General features: G+C 47.1%; 1 protein-coding gene across 1 annotated transcript in view; it reads left to right on the plus strand.

The window, feature by feature from the left end:
• Tuba8 (tubulin, alpha 8) overlaps positions 1–11,521 on the plus strand; it is an 18,825-nt gene extending 7,304 nt beyond the window's left edge. Inside the window, exons 2-5 of the mRNA XM_005395986.2 lie at positions 3,687–3,909; positions 5,816–5,964; positions 7,562–8,242; positions 11,210–11,521. Of these exons, the coding sequence (XP_005396043.1) occupies positions 3,687–3,909; positions 5,816–5,964; positions 7,562–8,242; positions 11,210–11,503 (1,347 nt within the window). The 3' untranslated portion in view covers positions 11,504–11,521. The remainder of the gene's footprint in view (positions 1–3,686; positions 3,910–5,815; positions 5,965–7,561; positions 8,243–11,209) is intronic.
• Positions 11,522–16,717: the final 5,196 nt, after the last annotated feature.

Below are 16,717 nucleotides of genomic sequence, written 5' to 3' on the forward strand. Positions count from 1 at the left end.
CACCATGCCCAGCTATTTTGCTTTGTACTATTAAAACTTTGCTTTGTACTATTAAAACGATACTATTAAAACTCCTGGAAAGCAAATATAATGCCACATCTAGCTGTAATAATTTTTCTTTTTGTCATACTTACTTACCTGCTGTGTTCATTATTTTAAAGTAGGGTAGAGGATGTAGCTTAATGGTAGAGCACTTGCGTACATATGCAAGGCCCTGGATTCCATCCTCCTTATCACTGGAAAAAAAAAAAACATATGTAAAGTACAGGTATATTTTCACCCCTAAATATTTTAGGTCCAATTCTAAAAAAAAAGACATTTTCATAATTTACCATGCTTAACAAAATTAATCAACTTGTCTATGTGACCTTCAAACTTGTTCAAACCAGAATTCAAAGCCCACACGATGTATACGGTTGGTATGTATCTTGTTTCTTTGCATATGGGACAGTCCCTCCTATTGCTTTCATTTTTCATGAGTTAAAAAGATAGAATCAGTTGCCCTGTAGAATGTCCCACTGGGTTTGCTATGTGTTTTCATGTCACATAATTTTTACCAACTCCCCAACCCCTGTGTTTTCTGTGAAATGGAAGCAGAATCTGAAGTATTCAGCTTAAGGCCTCATAGACGGTTTGCTGTGTGTCACATTGCAGCATAGCAGGAGGGCTTTAATGTCTGATCGTGTCACTCTTAGTGCTATTAAGGTTCTCCTCTTCCTTCCGCTCTTTCTCCTCCTCCTCCCCCTCCCCTCCTCCTTCTCCTGGTGCTGGAGATGGGACCCAGGGCCTTGCACGGATAGGGAAGTGCTGTACCACTGAGCTACATCCCAAGCTGCACCTTCTCCTCCTCTTTCTCCCCTTTTGCATTACTAGGGATTGATCTCAAAGCCTTTGCCCTTTTTGAGACAGGGTCTTGCCAGGTTGCTAAGTTGGCCATTGCAAACACAATCTGATCTTCCTGCCTCGGCCCCCCAGAGCACTGGGATTACAGTCATTGTTTCTTTTTGATCTTCATCTTTGGCAGCGGAAGCCTCTTTGAGTTGGCTTATCCATTATCCAGAACAATAGGACGTTTTAGGCTTGTCTTGTATGTTCCTTGCACCAGAACTGAACACCTCTATTTCTGCAAAGAGAATGGAGTGGGGATGCTACCGAGAGACCATCCTTTTCTCTTGATCGGCGTTTGGAAACACCTACAAGCCTACCAGTTATTTCTGAGTCTTAAGTTTTGTATCTCCAAATACTCTTGTGAATTAGTATAACAGGAAAGACAGTTCTTTCTTAAGTGAGAGAGAGAGAGAGAGAGGCAATTTTGAAGGCGCACAATTGTGAAGATGGGTATTTTTTAGTCTGAGATTAGAGAAGGCATAAAAAAGGCTAAACAACATTGCCATCATTTGTTGGTGGTTTCAGTCCCTGAGAGCCTTTACTTTTCCACTTATCATCTTTGATCTTCCTGAATTAACGCTGCGTCTTCTCGGGAAAGACCCAGAGTGTCCCAACAGGGAGGTCAGACTGGGGACCAGCAGCTCCCTAGATGGGGCTGGGGGGTGGTGAGGGCACCCAAGGCTCCGAAAACGGAGGGTCCAGGCCACAGAGGGCACTGTCACTTAGGAGGAGGACATACGGGATTGGGCTTCTCCCAAGCCTGCCCGGGGTCCCCCCAGTTTTAGATATCTCCCTGGGAAGCCACAGCTGCTTGCTGGCTGGGGGATGTGGTCCCAGCGGGTGCCATCCTGTTTGTGGGTGGCTGCTGGATGTAGAACGTGCTTTTCTTAGTTCTGATCTGAGTCCTTAGATGGAGGTAGGAAATAAGCCCCACAATAGCACAATGAGCGCAAGGCCTGGGAACCTGAGATCCCTGGCTTTACTGTGAGTGCTCGCCGCGGGTGGAGAAAAGAGATACAAGGCAGCATCATAATGACAACGCAGATGGTGAGGACAAGAAGTCACGGCCAACTGATTGTTTTCAGATGAGGGGAGGCTGGGTAACTCAGGCAAATTCACACAGCGCAGGAGGCAAATTGAGAAGGCAGATTAGAACCCTGGGGCGCGGGAAGCCTTGTGGGTGAAGCCTTCCCCTGACTCCAGGGAGCTCGGCAAGTGGAGAGAAAGGGCTCAGCTGGAACGCTGAACTGGTAAGCAATGGGTCCTGATAGCTCTGATCCTGGGAGATGTGGCGCAGGGCACTTGCTGTGCTCCCTATGTCCAGAAACTTGTCCAGAGTCCCAGGAACCTGGACTTGGACGTGGGCTCTGTGTGTTCATGCCCAGCCCTGCTCCCTGGAGGCTGTGCTCTGGCTCGGGTTGCCCAGAGCTGGAAAATGCCAAGTCAGGTCATGGGTAAGAATAGAAACCTACAGGCCGGGCACATGCTCCCCTTCCAGGCTCTGGCAGGCACAGGGCACCTTATGTGGGCTGCTGCTTCACACAGCCAAGGTGTGGGTGTGGGTGTGGGTGTGGGGTGAGTCCAACTTCCCAGCAGAGGTTTCTATTCACACACACACACACACACACACACAACCCTAAAGGTGGTAGTACTTGGACCAACCAGGTAGTGTCACGTCACATCAGAGTAATACAGAAATAAAGACACTCTAAAGGTTAACTTTATTTAACACTTGGCTTGACAAAGACAAGAAATAGATAACGGTGACTCCAGAAAAATTTTTCCAATCTCTGCACTCAGGAAGGGCTAACTTATCCCCCGAACCTTTCCTCAACCATGGTGTGGCGGTTTTTTCTTATTTCTACAGTTGTAACCATAATGGTAATGACACCTTTGATACCCACCTCCAAAGCATATTTCTCCCATGAACGTACATCTGCTCTGTGATGTTCTGAGTGTGCGCGCGCGTGCATGCGTGCGTGAGCGTGTGTGTGGTGTCTCAGTCAAGGACGAGGCATGAATGGGAATGCTGTCCCTAGTGTGTCTCCGTAGTAGATTTAAGATAGTTTTTGATGTTCTCTTTGACTCTGCCTTTGTCTTTCTTCATTAGTATAAAGGTCTCATGGTACAGAAGGAGCCCCTCCTTTGTGTCTGCAGCGGCCCTTTATTTTCTTTTCCTGGTTGTCTTGGTTACTTTTCTCTAGTTGCTGAGACAAAATACCTGACACCTGAAATTCAGGAAGGAAAGGTTTATTTTGCTCACAGTTTGTGTAGAGGTTTCAGTCCACACTTCGTTGGCTCCAAGGCAGAGTGGCAACAGTTCACGGTGGCGGAAAACAGCAAAGGCAAGAGCAAAAGGAAGGAGCAGCGGAGAGCAAGGCTCTGTCCCTGCCTTACATTGTATGCAGGCTGCCTGCCTCAGGGCAGGAGCAGCACTCACACCCATAGTCCCAGCACTGGACCATGAATCAATCATAAACTCTAGAAGCCTGCCCCATGACTGCATGAGGCTTTGGGGGGACATCCAGACACAAACCATAACACTGGTACAAAGAATTAATCTTGGAAGGCAACGTTTAGAGCAAGCCACAGAACAACGGTATAACTGGAGCCAAGTTTTGGTCCATTTGCTGTCTGCCCAAACCCCTGAAACCCCAAATGCCCCTGGTGTGGGATGGCAGGGCTGGAGGGGTAGGTATTCCTCAGGGTGAACGTCAGGAAGAGACAAGACCTCCAGTGTGGGGCCTCCTAGTGTTGGGGCCAAGGGCTCTGATCCTGACGCTGCACTCTCTCCACAGCGGGAATGCATTTCAGTGCACGTGGGTCAAGCTGGAGTCCAGATTGGCAATGCCTGCTGGGAGCTCTTCTGCCTGGAGCATGGCATCCAGGCGGACGGCACCTTTGGCCCTCAGGCCAGCAAGATCAACGACGATGACTCCTTCACCACGTTCTTCAGCGAGACGAGCAACGGGAAGCACGTGCCCCGCGCTGTCATGGTAGACCTGGAACCTTCGGTCGTAGGTGAGTACAGGCGAAGAGCTGCTCCTCAGAAAACAATAGGAGACTGCAGGAGCTTTGGCCAATGGAAGCTAAAGAAGCTGACCTCATGTGACTTAGGTGTCAGTTCCCTCTGGTCTCCATAGTAGTTTTTCTTTTATTCGTACAGTGGGTTAACCCTGGCAAGCAAACATAACTTTGGGAAATCTTGTGATTTGGGTCAAGGATCTCTGCTAATCCAAGCAGCAAAGAGGCCTGCTGAGACAGACCAACCTTGCCAAGATTGTTACTCAATACAGGGGCCGGGGATGTAGCTCAGCGGCATAAGTGCTTGCCTGGCAAGCCTGAGGTCATGAATTCGATTCCCGGTACCAAAAAAAAAAAGTCTCTTCTTCTGTTACTAAATACGAAGGATTTCACAACCCATGTAATAGAAATCACAAGAAACCCCAGTATCGTCAGCTTCATAAAGTAGAGGTTCCCGGTACTACAGTAATTGCAGTCTATCCTCCTGGACCTGGTCTAACCTCGAAGTACTCACCCAGAAAATGGTGTAACAGCAGGCGCGGTCACAGCCAGGGCTGCTGTAGTTAGTTCCAGACTGAACCTCGTTTGGATCAAGGACAACAGAGGAATTTTGACTGGTCTCCGCAGGTTTCCTGATGCTCAGCCCCCCTTTCCCATCCTCCTCCCACTCCTAATAACGCCGCTTGCCCTGGGTCTGACCTCTGGATCAGCCCTCAGTTAAATGTCAGGATTTCCCCAGCTTCAAGGCTGACTTGTTGAGCAAGCGGTGGGCAAGTTCCACGGAGAGCTGTGGGCAGAAGCCTGTGATGCTTGGACACCAATTTCTGATGACAGGCGCTCCACCCTTTGGTTGCTTTGTACAAATGCAAACGGTGCAAGTCGTCCTCCCAGGCCACTGCACGCATAAATGGCCTTCCCGGAGGGGAGGAGAAGAACCATAAAGGGGTTGGTGATGTACTGGGGGGCTGATGCTTCTTGGTCTGCCCTATGCAGGCCCCTGGAAGAGAGCGGAACCCACCCCACCCCATTGAAACCCTCCTCCTCCTAGAGGAGGCTCGAGCTCCTCTAGGACCAGAGCATAGCTTTGTTTAAAGTAATTCTAAAATAGGTCTAAGGGTTGTGGGTGGAGCTCGGTGGTAGAACATGTGCTTCGCATGTGCAGGGCCCTGGTTCTTCCCCAGCACCACATATGTGCACGTGTGTGTGTGTGTGTGTGTGTGTGTGGGTGTGCGATGCCTGACATATATTATTGCTGCCTTGGGATGCAGGTGAGAGATGAGACAATTCCTGGGAGGACCTGGGATCTGGGCAGATCGCCCTGAATCTTTTTCCATGTCTTAGATCCCTTGAATGCAAATGAACTTGGTTAAATTTTTGGTATCAAGGTATCCTTATACATGAACAAAAAAACAGAAGAAGCCTTGAGTGGTCAAGGTGGAAGGAAGGAGAGTTAATCAACCTTTTTTTTAAAAACAAACAAACAAACAAAAACCACTGGGGATTAAACTAAGATTTTGCACCAAGCCGCATCCCTGGCTCTTTTTATTTTGAGAGAGGGTCTTGCTAAGCTGGGCCCAAACTCAGAATCCTCCACCTCAGCCGCTCAGAGTGCTGGGATTACAGATTCATGCCAGAGCCTCTGGTTGACCTAAGGCTTTTAAAACTTTAAGCCGGCATCTGCCTTTTCAGTGCCTGCCTAAGCCCCAGGGTCTGGCTTGGCTAGTGCCTATGTTACTCAAGAAGTCTCTTCACTTTTTGCAGATAGATTTGTTCTAGGGTTATCCGGTCACTTCAGTGGAGTTCCACAGGCATGGCAGAACAGAAGCCTATCACGTGGTAATCACATGGGGAGCTTCTCCCCAGAAACCAGGTGTTAAGATCTGACGGCCTCCTCTCTTGCTAGATGAGGTTCGAGCAGGAACCTACCGCCAGCTCTTCCATCCAGAGCAACTGATCACAGCGAAGGAGGACGCCGCTAACAACTATGCCCGGGGTCACTACACAGTGGGCAAGGAGAGCATTGATCTGGTGCTGGACCGCATACGGAAGCTGGTAAGTGTCAACAAGGGCAGGGGAGCGGTGAGTCAGGCTTGGGCTCCCGAGCCTGGAAAGAGTCATGTGACCCCTTGCTATAGAAAAGAGCTCCTAAGGTTTGGAAGTTTCTGGTTGTTTGGGGCCGAAGGGTTAAACCCAGGGCCTTGTGCATGTTAAACACATGCTCCACCACTGGGCTACCCACCCCCAGCCTTTGAACCCTGTTTTATAAAAAGCATTCAAGGAAGACGCTCCTTCCTCTGCCTGGACACCATAGACTGTCCTATAGATGGATGCCTGATATTAATACCCACTGATAGTCTGTGTAGTATCAGGGGAAGACCCCAGGTATAAGGAAAGCTGAGGTCTTTGCTTCTTAGAAGTGAGGATAACAAAGCATTGAGCTTGGAAAAGGAGAGGAAGAGATATATTTGCACACCCACAAATACCATTACAAGTGTCAAATGTGTGCATTCTTTCATTTAATCCTTAATCGTACAAAGGAGGTCTCTTCCCTGTACTTTACAGATAACGAAATTGAGGGTCAGTGTGGTTCAGTACCCTAAACGGGGCCACAGAGCTACAGAGTGGCAAAGTTAAGATTTGAACCAGGTTGGTTTGACTGCAAAGCTCTTTGCTGTGGATGTTTGCATACACCGCCCTTTCCTTACCCATATGAAGAAAAAGTAGGCTTGATCAAGAGTTCTTTACCTGGGAGCTAAGGGTGCCAAAATGTTGCACATGTCCCCTTTTTCTGTTTAGAGGGGAGGTTACAGGGGCCATTGTCTCAAAGCTGTCCTTTAGTGCTCCCAAAATTCAGAGCCATGGGATTAAATGATGATAGATCATAACTAATGGGAAAATTTTGTCATTCCGCGGATCTCTTGGTTCTGACAGGCACTAACATGGAGTGCTTATCAGATTCTTTCTCAGAACGTTGTTCTGTATCATTTAATTACTATAGTAACCTTATAAGGTGAGTGTGTGTTATTTTCCCCACTTTAACCAAGTGGGTAAGAAGTTGGGAGAGGCTCAGTAACTTGCTTAAGTTCTTATAATTGGGAAGCTCAGGACGGGTTGGCTGGCTTGATTTGCTCATTCCACAATGTACACAAAAATCGCAATATCACACCGTACCCCATCAATACATGCTGCTATGACTTGCCATTGTAAAATTTTTAAAAAACCACCCAACCCTCAGGTTTCCTGAGTCTATTTACATTTCTGAAATTGGTACCCAGAACCACCTTCCAAGGTTAGACTGAGATGTGTAGGTGAGCATGTGACTAGGACAGGGATACTGGGCAGGGTCGGGACTCCCAGAGGACGGGGTGACTGACCGCTGGCTCTGAAGCTGCTGGGTTTAACCAAGCTTCTGGGCTGAAAGCTTCACGTACCTTGAACCTGCTGCAGTTGGCCATCCCATATTTCAGGTTCCCCAGGTTAAAACTACTCTTTTCTTGTTTCCTTATTTCTTCAGGGCTGTTTGATTTTACTCACATCAAGATGTTGAGGGATGGGGTAGCGCAGACTGAGCGGGTTGCCTGGTTCTGTCCCGTTGGGGGATTCTCAGAAACTTGTCTCATGACTTCTTGCCCTTTCCTGCTCTTCCCAGACAGATGCTTGCTCCGGCTTGCAGGGCTTCCTGATCTTCCACAGCTTCGGAGGCGGCACTGGCTCAGGCTTCACCTCTCTGCTGATGGAGCGCCTCTCCCTTGATTATGGCAAGAAGTCCAAGCTGGAGTTCGCGATCTACCCAGCACCCCAGGTCTCCACTGCAGTGGTGGAGCCCTACAACTCCATCCTGACCACCCACACCACCCTGGAACACTCAGATTGTGCTTTTATGGTGGACAATGAGGCCATCTATGACATCTGCCGCCGGAATCTGGACATCGAGCGCCCCACCTACACCAACCTTAACCGCCTCATCAGCCAGATTGTGTCCTCCATCACGGCCTCGCTCCGCTTTGATGGCGCCCTCAACGTGGACCTCACTGAGTTCCAGACCAACCTGGTGCCCTACCCCCGCATCCACTTCCCCCTGGTCACCTATGCACCTATCATCTCTGCTGAGAAGGCCTACCACGAGCAGCTCTCAGTGGCTGAGATCACCAGCTCCTGCTTTGAGCCCAACAGCCAGATGGTGAAGTGTGACCCAAGGCACGGCAAATACATGGCCTGCTGCATGCTGTACCGGGGGGACGTGGTGCCCAAAGACGTGAACGTTGCTATTGCTGCCATCAAGACCAAAAGGACCATCCAGTTTGTTGACTGGTGTCCCACAGGCTTCAAGGTGAGAAGTGATGAGGGTAGACAATTACACAAGCAGAGGGAGCCTGGGTGTGGGTGCAGGCCTGCAGTCCCAGCACTCTGGCAGGCTGAGGCAGACAGATCGTGAGTTCCAGCAAGCCTGGGCAACTCAGGGCGATTCAGTGAGACAAATACAAAAATTAAAAGGGCTGGGGATGTAGTTCAGCGGGAAGGCCCTAGGTTCAACCATCAGTACTGCAGAGAGAGAGAGAGGAGGGAGGAGGAGAGAGGAGGGGAGGAGAGAGGAGGGGAGAGGAGAGGAAGGGAGAGGAAGGGGACGGGGGAGAGGGAGAGAGAACACCAAAGATGGAGAGGATGAAATTGGGCTGCGGAATTTAAACCACGTGTAAGCTTAACTTCATTCAGCTGTGGTTGAGATGCAACTCCTGTTGAAGTCTGTTTAGGCTATTTTAGAAAATGAATGAGCTTGGTGCTATTTTAAATTGATTAACCATCTTTGGATTTTTAAAAAACTTTTACTGAGGGACCTGACTTACTGGGGCGGTAGTGGAGTTGGTTATGATTCAATTCGATTTGCCTAAAGTTAGTTTTAGTGGATATTTTATACTTCCAGGTGCATTTTAATTTCAAAGTTAACCAAGTTCTTGAAGTTGCTAGAGAGATATAACTCCCTCCTCTAACAGAAGATGTATTCTCTCAATTTATTTTGAATAATTAGCTATGTCTTAATCAATCTGGGGTTAGCAATAAGGTAATTTTTGTGGCAATTATGTGATTGTAAATCACTTGGATCACGAAGCCCTGACATTTTCCATTCCCATTAACCAGGATGCAGCCAGTTCTCTGAGGATAAAGAAATGTCATTTTCTTATTCCTGCTCTATCCCTTGCTACTACATACATCATCTTTCTCTCTTCAACTGCACTGATTTCTACATGACAATTCTAGTAATTCTTATATAAACAGTCAGGGATTGAGTAGAATTTTTTTTTTTTTTTTTGAGACAGAATCTCGCTATGCAGTTCAGGCTGGACTTGAGCTCACTTTGTAGCCAAGGCTGGTCTCGAACTCGGAGCGATCCTCCTGCCTCAGCCTCCCAAGTGTGAGTAGAAATTTTAAAAAGCTAATAGGAGAATAAATGAGAAAAAAGGAAAACTGAGAGAGATGTGAGGGATGGTGGAGGAACTGACAAAAAAAGGGATTCTCCCTCATTCTCTCTCCCTCATTCTAAACTGATGGACGGAAGTCACATCCAGAAAGATAAATGATGTGGTACTACCCGCTCTACTTGTGTTTCAGACAAGTGCACACCAGGGGAGTGCGTGTTGGTAAAAGCCTTACTCTGCCACTCTCCACTTCACCCAGATTAAGGGATGTTCAATGCTCAGAAAAGAGAAGCAAGCGTTGGCTCTGCACTCAAGCCTGATGGTGGCCCGGCCACATCTAGCAAAATATGCGATGCAGCGAACTTTCTACTCGTTGCATTTTCCCGTCTCACTGTTGGCCCTCTGCCCATCTCAGTTTCGTCTCCACCACCAGGATGCCACTTGTTTCTGAGAGGAGTAACAAACTCACAAGGGTCGGTGGCCTGTGCTGTGCAGCCTGTGGCCATACCCACTCCCCCAGCAGGGAAGCACTGCGGGCAAATAATGAGTTTAAGAAGACTGGGGCTGGGGATATAGCTCAGTGGCATAAGCGCCTGCCTGGCAAGCGCAAGGCCATGAGTTCGATCCCAAGTACAGCAAAAAAAAAAAAAAAAAAAAAAAAAAAAAAAAAAAAAAAGAACTAGGGTGTGGGGGGCTGGGGAGTTAACTTAGCGCCACAGCGCCTGCCTGGCAAGCGCGAGGTTGTGAGTTCGATTCCCGGTACCGGAAAAAAAAAAAGAACTAGGGTGTGGTGCTTTGGGATGGAGTGGTGGTTTGGTTCTCAGTGGCCCATCAATCGTGAGTTTGTCGTCTTAGACTTCTTTCAGTTTCCTATAATTCTCGGAGTTGGCTTTGGTTTGGGCTGGGTGTGGGGGGAGGGGAGGGAGTTCCAGGACAGCAGCCCCAAGGTAAGCTGAGGGGGAGCGGGTGGTCCCTGACCTGCTACCAGAACTTGGGATGTTGGCTTGTTCAGGCAAGACCTTTAACTGACTGTCCTTGACTTGAGCTCTTCCGTTACTTCCAAGAAGCTGTATTTTCTAGAGAGACACACACACGGCCTGGTTAACATTAACACCATCCCCGAGGGTCTCTTGGATCTTTTTATTTTTTTTTTATTTTGGCTCTGGAATATCCCTGTGACCTTATAAACAGCCCTTCATCTGTGGGAGAGAAATTTCCCTAAATTTATTGGCAGTGTAACTAAGAGGAACTTCACACAACAAGCTGGGAGAGAATAAACTGCACGGTAACTTCAGTTCTCAACGCTGATTTGTCTCCAAATGAGAAGATGTTTCCCTGTTAGAGATAAACACGCGCTGGAAACCCCTCATGTACTAATTCCACTTTCATGGGTGCTCTTGCTACTTTCCTCTGACAGTTCTCCCTATCACCAGCCCTGTTCTGTAACCTTCAGATCCCCCAACCTTTGTCACTGAATTTGTCTATACCCAACCTCATTCACTTTTCTCCTCTTTCCAGCACTCCCCTTCCCTCCCTGTGCACTTTCCCAATCTCCCGATTCCTTCTTTTCACACCCCACCTTGGGGTTCCACTCCCACATCCGTGGCTGTATCTTGCTACTACATCCTCGTTACCAAGACACACTGGCCTGGTGTGGTGGCACACGTCTGTGATCCCAGCACTCAGAAGGCTGAGGCAGGAGGATCACCATGAGATCGAGGCCAGCCTGGGCTACATAGTGAGTTCAAGGCCAACCTGAACTACATAGCAAGACCCTGTCTAAAAATCAAAAACACAAACAAAAAACAGTACACGCTATCTTGAGTTTTCCTTTGGCGTCTTACATATTCTTCTGCTGCTCTTCCTCTTTCCCTGTTCCCCAGGTGGGCATCAATTACCAGCCCCCCACTGTGGTGCCAGGAGGGGACCTGGCCAAGGTGCAGAGGGCTGTCTGCATGCTGAGCAACACCACTGCAATTGCGGAGGCCTGGGCCCGCCTCGACCATAAGTTTGACCTCATGTACGCCAAGCGGGCCTTTGTGCACTGGTACGTGGGAGAGGGAATGGAAGAAGGAGAATTTTCCGAGGCCAGGGAGGACCTGGCTGCCCTGGAGAAGGATTATGAAGAAGTGGGGACCGATTCATTTGAAGAAGAAAATGAGGGGGAGGAGTTTTAAATATACACGTTCCGCTGGCCGGTGTCTCTTTATTTACGCTGTTCCACTTAAAGCACGCTGAACTGGTACAGAGTAACAAAATTAGATTTCATGAAACTCTGCCTCAAAAAAAAAAAAAAAAGGTTGGGAATGTAGTTCAGAGCAAAGCCCTTGAGTTCAATCCCCAGTATCAAGACAGAAAAAAAAAGAGTATCAGACCATTCTCCCAACCTTAGCCTGACTCCTGCCTTATGCAGGAGGAGGGTACCTGCCTCTACTACCCACAGGTGACGTGCCAGGAAGGGATGCTGAGCTTTATCAGACCCTCCCTTGAGTACATACTTGGTCACTGAAGAAAACGAAGGAGAAATCAAGGTACGTGTGACAAGGCCTAGTCAGGAGTTTTAATTCCCATGGGAGGCAGGCTGGAGAATGACCTGGGCGTTGAGAAGATTCCAAGGTCGGGGGTTGAGCAGAAGTCCCGGCAGTGGATCTGTAGCACGGCCCAGGCATGGTCTGGACTTACACACTTCTGTTCACTCGTCGGATGTTTGGGTGCAGTTCTTTCCTCTTCTCCATGGTTGCACATTCCATGACACCCCCCACCAGAAGCCCGAAACCCCAGAAAGTACCATACCCTATAAAACTTCATGGACATACCTATGCTGAGGTTCAGGTTTAAACAAAATACAGAGGAGATGAACAGCAATGACTATTAATGAAACAGGAAAGTTACAACGAGATGCTGGCGTGAAAGTTACGCTGCTTTGTAGCTGATTGGTAGAACATGTGCTTAGCATGAGTGAAGGCCTGGGTTTGCTCCCCAGCACCACACACGCACAGTTACGGGACTAGGGTCTCTGTCTTTCTCTCTCTCTCAAAATGCCTTGTGTACCGTACTCACCCTTCCTTGCATGGGAAGCCAAACCCACAGAACGGGAGACAGCAGGCAAGAGGGGCAGCTCCACAGAAGGTCGTAGGCACTGTCCTGGGAGCTACATAGCAGGTCAGACGCATTTCCAGCCTTCCTAACTATTAAGTGAGCAGGTCACACCAGACAGGGTTTGGTGATGTGAAGTAAGCCTGCCCAATGCGGGCCCTTCTGGGCTGAGTGGTCATAGGAGACCTCCTGAGGCCCCGGATGCTGGGAGGAGTCAGAGGATCTGGACACGGTGAAAATCAAATGTGAAAACAAAGATCTGGAGACGAGTTCGGCACTCTGAACAGAAAGGCGGTCACGGGGTTCTTGGGGCATGCTGGGAAGTACAGAGGTGAAAAGATGGGATCTGGGAGCCTGGTGCCAGCACACACCCAGCCTTAGCATGGTGAGGAGTTTAGAATTTTTCTAAGTGAAACACAGGCATCCAGGTTTTTTTATTTTAAATTTAAAAAAAAATTTTTTCCAGAAGGTTTTAAACAGGGCATTTACTACAGTTTATCTTTACACACCTGCATGCCTCATCTAACCCAGCAGCCTCAGACACGCTGCACCTCAGACACGAGCTGCTGTGCAGGAGGCAGCAGGGAGCAGGTCTCCCCTCGCGGTCTCTGACCCTGACGCCTCTTCCAGGGTCCAGGCGCTGCCTCCTACAACGTGGAGTGGAGAGAAACAAACCCTGGCCCTTCACAAAGGAGAGGACGAGCCTGTTTAAAAAAATACTTTATCCTAGGAGTTAGAAGAATCCATAGTCAATATAATACCTAGTGAAGTCCATTTTCTATCCTGACCAAGTGTACTTCTAGCTCCTCTCTGGCTTGGAAGCATAGGCGTTCAATGTTTCCCCAGTTGATATTTGCAGTCCTGAACTGCAACAAAAGACACAGCATCCCTGGACAGGCATTGGATTAGGTTCCAAAATGAACCAGCTGAAGGTGATGGCATGGTTGTTTTCTCTGGCTGCCAAAAATTCTTTTTTTTTTTTTGAGATAGGGTCTGGCTATGTAGTGCAGGCTGGCCTTGAACTCACTTATGTATCCCAGGCTGCCTCGAACTCAAGGCAATCCTCCTGCCTCAGCCTCCTGAGTGCTGGCTTACAGGTTTGCACCACCATACCCACTTTGTGCCGATGGTTCTATTAGCAACTTGATTAGTCTGCTATTCTGAGTTGACACCACTGGAACTGTCTTTCCTATGACATTGCAAAGCTATGAATGGGATCAAAATCGTCCCTTTTTGTGTGTTGCAAGGCCAAACCATTCATATTGAATAGCAACAAACCAGTGCCCTAATTAGCTTTTTTTCAAGATCTTGCGGCAAAGTTATGTTGGCCATGTTAGGGCTGAAGCGAGTGAGAGGGTGAATAGAGTATCCGTACTGATACTAGCTACATTTTATAGCACTTAGGAAGTCTTTTTTTGCCTAGTGAAGCAGAATCCTCTAGGGTAAAGGGCAGTCCTCACTGACCCACTTTTTCTCATGAACATGCTACACGGAATCCCTAAGGGAGCTCTGTGAACACTGTGCTTGGGGTTAGACACAAAGACGTGGGACTGCTGGTCAGGCTTGCGGCCAATGAGGCACAACACGGCCCCTCCACGCAATTCCATTATCCTCCAGTGGGAGGAAGTAAAAACACACAAAATGTTCTTTCTTATGCATGTCGAAGCAAAAGCAATCAGTATAATATTAGCAAGCAGAATTCATACCACACTGAAAAAATACAACATGATCAAGAAGGATTTGTCCTAGGAGTTCAATTATGGTTCAGTATGAGAAACTGCACCTGCCTTAGAGCTAGCACGGTTGTTAGAGAGACACTGGAGACACTGTACGTAGGTCAGGAATAAGGCGATGATGCTGGGCGCCTTGAACCTCTACTACTATTTAGAAAGGAAAGATCAGAAGAATAATTAGAAATGAAGATGAAAAACTATCTCTCTGTGGATGACATTATGGCTTGTGTCTAGATGTCCCCCCAAAGCCTCATGTGGTCATAGGTGGGGCTTTTCAGAGGTGGTTGGATCTAGAGTGTGTGATGCTGGAATCAAGGGTGTGTGATTACTAAATCATTCCACGGATCAGTCTGGCATAGTTCTGGGTAGGATTAAAAGTGCCCAACCCTGTGTGTGAGTGCTACTGTCCCTAAGGGTGAGTAGCCTAGGTAGAATATAAGGGACAAGGTCAGGGATATAGCTCAGTGGCATAAGAACCTGCCTGGCAAGCGCAAGGTTCTGAGTTTGATTCCCAGTACCAATATATATATATATATATATATATATATATATATATATGACAGAAAGAGGGCTGCTTGCTGCTTCACTACTTCTCTGCTTTGTGGTCTTCTGCCCACCATGAACTGTTTCTCCTCTGTGCTTCCCCTCTGCCATGCCACCCTGATTTGGAGCCAGCCAGCTATGACCTGAAACCCCTACAAACCATGAGCTATGATAAACTTTTCCTCTTTCAACTTTGGGTGTTGAAAATTTTGTCTCAGCAACAAAAAAAAAAAAGTAACTAAGACAGGTGATGCAATAGACTCTCTGGAAAATTATATTGAATCAATGATAAGGCTATCTCAAAATGCACCCTTTATTTTGTGAAGAAATAACCAGTGAGGACAGTACAAGGGAAAAGCTCCATTAACAGCAGCACACACACAAAAAGCTCCTCAGGAACATGACTTAGGAGATGTTAGATACCCTTATGAGAAAAACTTCAAACTCAAAGATACGAAAGTAGATAAGCAAATTTAAAGGCATTATTTATTATTTGATAGTATATTTTAACAAAATAAATGTTATTCTTCCCAAGTTACTTCACCAATTTAATATAACACAGCAAAAAATACCCATGGTCTTTTCAAAAGAGAAAATTCCTTTTATTGTAAACAATTAAAAATCCACAGGAAGCTGCAAAAATAGTAGGAAAAGATTGAGAAGTATCTTTAACCCAGTTTCCTTCAGTGTTTACATTTTGCATAATATCAAAACCAAGAAAGGAACACTTGCATAATGTTTACCATGTTGTATTTATGATATTTTATTACCTGTATAAGGTTGTGTAATTACACCATCAAGATAAGAAAATGGGCACCCTCACAAGAGCCGAGCTGAACCCTGGACAGTGTCAGCAGTCTTAGTGACTGTGCCCTCACACCAACTCCACTGGCGTGGGAACCAGGCTGGGTCCCAGGCAGTGTCTCAAGCCTTGGTGACCACAATGTGCCTCCCCCACCCTGCACCCTGGTGGAAGCTGGGCTGAACCCCAGACAGCTTCAGGAACCCTGGTGAACCACCCCTGCCCCTCCCCTATTGGCCTTGGAGCCAACTGAACACCAGAAAGCTTCAGGAGCATCTGCAACTGCAACCTGACCCCACATACCATTGCAGGAGCCATGCTGAGCACTGAGGACCTTTGGATCCTCACCCCACCACTCCCACACCATTGTGGGAGTGGGGCTGAGCTCCAAGGAAGCTCTGGATCTTCAAAACTGACAAAATGAATGAGCAAATAGCAATCTCAGAGCTCTACCCTACCCAGAACACATCCAGGAGACATCAACACAGAAGAGCTTAGAAGTCACACACCTCAAATTTCTGAAATGATAGCAACTGAAGTAAAGAAACAACTCCATCAGGCCATAGAAGACATCAGATCAGAAATAATCTCTGAGGTAAAAAAAGAAATGACAACAACAATGAAAGAATTGCTCAGCACAACCAAACAGGACATAGATAAGAAGATAGAGGAGCATAGAAAAAATCATGGAAACCTTGAATGAGCAATATAGGAAAGAACTAGAAATCGTGAAACAGATTCAGATATCCAGGAAATTAAAACTTCCATTGAAAGCTGGCAAAACCGCTTGAACAAAACTGAAGATAGACTTTCAGATTTTGAAGACAGTGTTGCAGCTAACAGTTGTGAAAGGAAGGATCTCTTAAAAACAGCAAGGAACCAGGAAATAACAATTCAACAGCTGCAAAACCAAGCAAAGAAAAACAATACAAGACTAATAGGTGTCAACAAAACGGCAGGTGTCAACACAAATGACATAAAAAGACTATTTGCAGAAATAATATCAGAAAATTTCCCAAGCACGTAAAAAGAATCAGACATATAGGTAAGTGAGGCATATAGAACTCCAATTACCATAAGCAAAGTAAATCTACACCCAGACATATAATGATCAAGATCCCAGAAATTCAGCAAAAGAAAGGATATTAAAAGCTGTTAGAGAAAAGAAATAGATCACCTGTAAAGGAAAGCCCATCAGAATCACAGCAGATTTCTCA

This window comes from Chinchilla lanigera, unplaced genomic scaffold (genome assembly GCF_000276665.1).
Source record: "Chinchilla lanigera isolate Chin_1 unplaced genomic scaffold, ChiLan1.0 scaffold00053, whole genome shotgun sequence".
NCBI lineage: Eukaryota > Metazoa > Chordata > Mammalia > Rodentia > Chinchillidae > Chinchilla > Chinchilla lanigera.